Genomic DNA, 2,958 nt, shown 5'->3' with positions numbered 1-2,958 from the left:
TATCTAAGTAAAGTCTTTTCTTTGCAAAAGTCAAACATCTGTTACATAGTATTGTTTATATCATTTACCTTTTTAAATTCTTAATGCAGGAAACAACTTCAATTAGAGTTTCTAGATCATGGAGTTCTAACTCTTTTGAAAAATTGGCTTGAAACCCTTCTAGATAGAAGCTTGCCCAATATAAACATTCATGTAGAAATATTGAAGATCCTAACTCAGATAGGTATAAAATCAACCAGGATTAATTATATGCCAAAACTAATGGAAGAACATTCTACTTATACTCTCTAGGACTGGACAGTGGACCACAAAGGAAGACAACAAATCATAGTACCACTATTGTTGTCTCCCATAACAAAAGTGTCCACCATGATTGGCTAGACTCACTAATTGACAAATTTAAGTAAAAGACTAAAATACCTCTTGTCCAAATATCAACAACATAACAAGAAGGAATTACTCAATCGCCCTTTTTTGCCCTTCTGCTATAGACCAGTAGAGTCTGGGGCTTATCTATCTTAAAATATCCACTTGTGCTCTTTCTTTCAATAAGATGTTTATCTTAAATCTTTATTTTTTTATAATGTATAGAAAATAAAGAAATGCAAGAGAGAATCACACTGCTAGAACAACAACTGGCTACAACCAATAGTGAGAATCCAAGTCATCATCTGGAGAGAATGTATCTGAAGAATACATCAACGAGCTAAGAAAGAAAGGTTAGATGCAGGTAATTCCAGGTGCTAATGCCAAGTCAGAAGCTGCAATGGCTGAAAAGGAAATCATAGAAGATGAATACAGGAAAAAAGTTGAGGAGTTGAAGAAGAAAGAAGGGGAGTTGGAGAATGATCTGGCGAATATGTGGGTTCTTGTTGCTCAGTTGAAACGATACGCAGGAGTTGCTATTGAAGCTAATGTTAATAGTGAGAGAAATGAAAATGTGAATGAAGTAAGAGTCAAAAATGGTGATTTCACTTCTCACTGTTTCCAAAAAAAATAGTCAAACATGGCATTTAAACTGGTTGCAGAGTTTCTGACAATTGTGTTGTAGACTGAAGTTAATTTCCTTGGTCAGCTCATACATCCCAATTTGGTGAAATTGTTTGGGTATTGCTGTGAAGATGACCACAAATTGCTTGTTTATAAGTTCATGTTTTGAGGAATCCTTGAAAACCACCTCTTTCGAAGTATGCCACTTCCTTCCATATGTATCTTTTTTTTCTTTATGTCAAACATCTCAAACCCCCCTTTTTCCTAACTTCAATACTCTACATAACAAATAGTATATGGCATCTTCAGCCATGATAGTTGTAATACCAACAATGATCATAACAAGCCTTTCTTGGTAACTGTATTAGAACTATTAGTGATTTAGTGGTAATTGCAAGAGGGAGAGGAAGGGTGACAATCCCTTCATTATGTTTTAGCAGCTAGGTCAAAATTGTTTATTATATCTGACTTGCTCTGTCTTTCTTGCCCTTTTAACAGGTTAAAATTGTTTATTATATCTAAAGAGACATAGTAAACCCATTGTAAGTTGCAGATTTCGATCATATTCATACCCACTACTCTTTCATCATTTCTTTCAAATTCCCACCTCCCAATTTTGATTTTTAGTGAAAAATTACACGTCTTTGAAAGTTTATATGGGTACTTCGGTTTGATTTGTACAAGAGCTTTCTCTGATTCTGGCGATTTGTAGTTGTACACCAACTGTTTGTTTAAATGTCTACACACCGATTGAAATCATGCATCATTTATCTGGAAACCCTATTGTGGTTTTAATTCAAGGGTCTTATGAAGATTCAGTTGCAGTTCATTTGGTTATGGAACTTTGTGCAGGAGGTGAATTGTTTGATAGAATTACCAAAAAAAGACATTATTCAGAAAGAAAAGCAGCTGATCTTGCTAGAACTATTGTATCTGTGATTGAAGCTTGTCATTCTTTAGGTGTTATGCATCGTGATCTTAAACCTGAAAACTTTCTTTTTGTTGATGAACATGAAGATTTTCCTCTTAAAACCATAGATTTTGGATTATCAGTTTTCTTTAAACGAGGTACCTTTTAAATCATATCCTTTTCTTGAATACTGTATGTTTCTTGAATGTTTATGTTAATGTATTTTGAATTATTGCATAGGTGAAACTTTTGCAGATGTGGTTGGAAGCCCTTACTATGTTGCCCTTGAAATTTTGCTTAAAAATTATGGTCCTAAAGCAGATATATGGAGTGCTGGTGTGATTCTTTACATTCTTCTTTGTGGGGTCCCACCTTTTTGGGGAGGTAAGTCTAAAGGAATAAAAGAATAACAAGTTAATAAGTTAATAAGTTAATAACTTACCAAATGCTCTAAACTTTCTTTTTAGTGACTGAATTTATGTTCTTTTTTTTTTCATGATAGAATCTGAAAATGAGATCTTTGAAGAGATTTTGAGGTGTAAACTCGACTTTTCCTCAGATCCATGGCCTAGTATCTCTGAAAGTGCTAAAGATTTGGTTAGGAAAATGCTTATTAAAGACCCCAAAAGACGAATAACAACTCATGGTGTTCTTTGTAAGTCTTGGTTGTTATAAAATTTTCCTATAAGTATTATATAGGCTTCTTATTGAACATTATTTACGATTAGGCCATCCATGGATCAGCTAGGCTTCTTAAAATAAGGTGATTATTTATGTTTTTAATGCTAGCATGGTATATGAATGTTATGTTGGATCAGTCTTATGCTAGCATGGTATATGAATGCCATGTGATTGGGCTTAATGGAGGTAAGAAAATATCAAATTAAAGAAATAAGCTTTTAAAGTACTAGTTTATTGTACAAAGAAGATATTCTTGTCATTGTGATTTTCATCGTTGATATCAGGTAATTCATATTGTATTGTATTTATTCCAAATCCCACATTCGTTGGATGGAGAAAAGAGTAATTTTGTCTTTTAAAACTAACATTCCATGTTT

General features: G+C 33.3%; 1 protein-coding gene across 1 annotated transcript; it reads left to right on the top strand.

Moving 5' to 3' along the window:
* Window positions 1–724: 724 nt before the first annotated feature.
* On the top strand, window positions 725–2,648 carry LOC145099868 (calcium-dependent protein kinase 1-like). The gene is made up of 6 exons (XM_079037372.1): window positions 725–949; window positions 1,052–1,152; window positions 1,703–2,058; window positions 2,141–2,284; window positions 2,403–2,555; window positions 2,629–2,648. Exons 1-6 carry the CDS (start codon window positions 725–727, stop codon window positions 2,646–2,648), a joined length of 999 nt encoding a protein of 332 aa, XP_078893498.1.
* The last annotated feature ends 310 nt before the right edge of the window (window positions 2,649–2,958 follow it).

The sequence above is a fragment of the Lactuca serriola genome, chromosome 4, assembly GCF_051521515.1.
Source record: "Lactuca serriola cultivar US96UC23 chromosome 4, Lser_US96UC23_V15, whole genome shotgun sequence".
NCBI classification, from domain to species: Eukaryota; Viridiplantae; Streptophyta; class Magnoliopsida; order Asterales; family Asteraceae; genus Lactuca; species Lactuca serriola.
Note: the sequence above shows the minus strand (reverse complement) of the source record. Positions and strands in the feature narration are given on the sequence as shown.

What these genes read in the sequence shown, in the direction of transcription:
- LOC145099868 (XM_079037372.1), top strand. Translation starts at nt 725, where the DNA reads ATGCAGGTAATTCCAGGTGCTAATGCCAAGTCAGAAGCTGCAATGGCT. An exon ending in TTGCTTGTTTATAAGTTCAT is followed by an intron (nt 1,153 to 1,702) that starts GTTTTGAGGAAT and finishes GGCGATTTGTAG; the next exon opens with TTGTACACCAACTGTTTGTT. An exon ending in AACAACTCATGGTGTTCTTT is followed by an intron (nt 2,556 to 2,628) that starts GTAAGTCTTGGT and finishes ATTTACGATTAG; the next exon opens with GCCATCCATGGATCAGCTAG.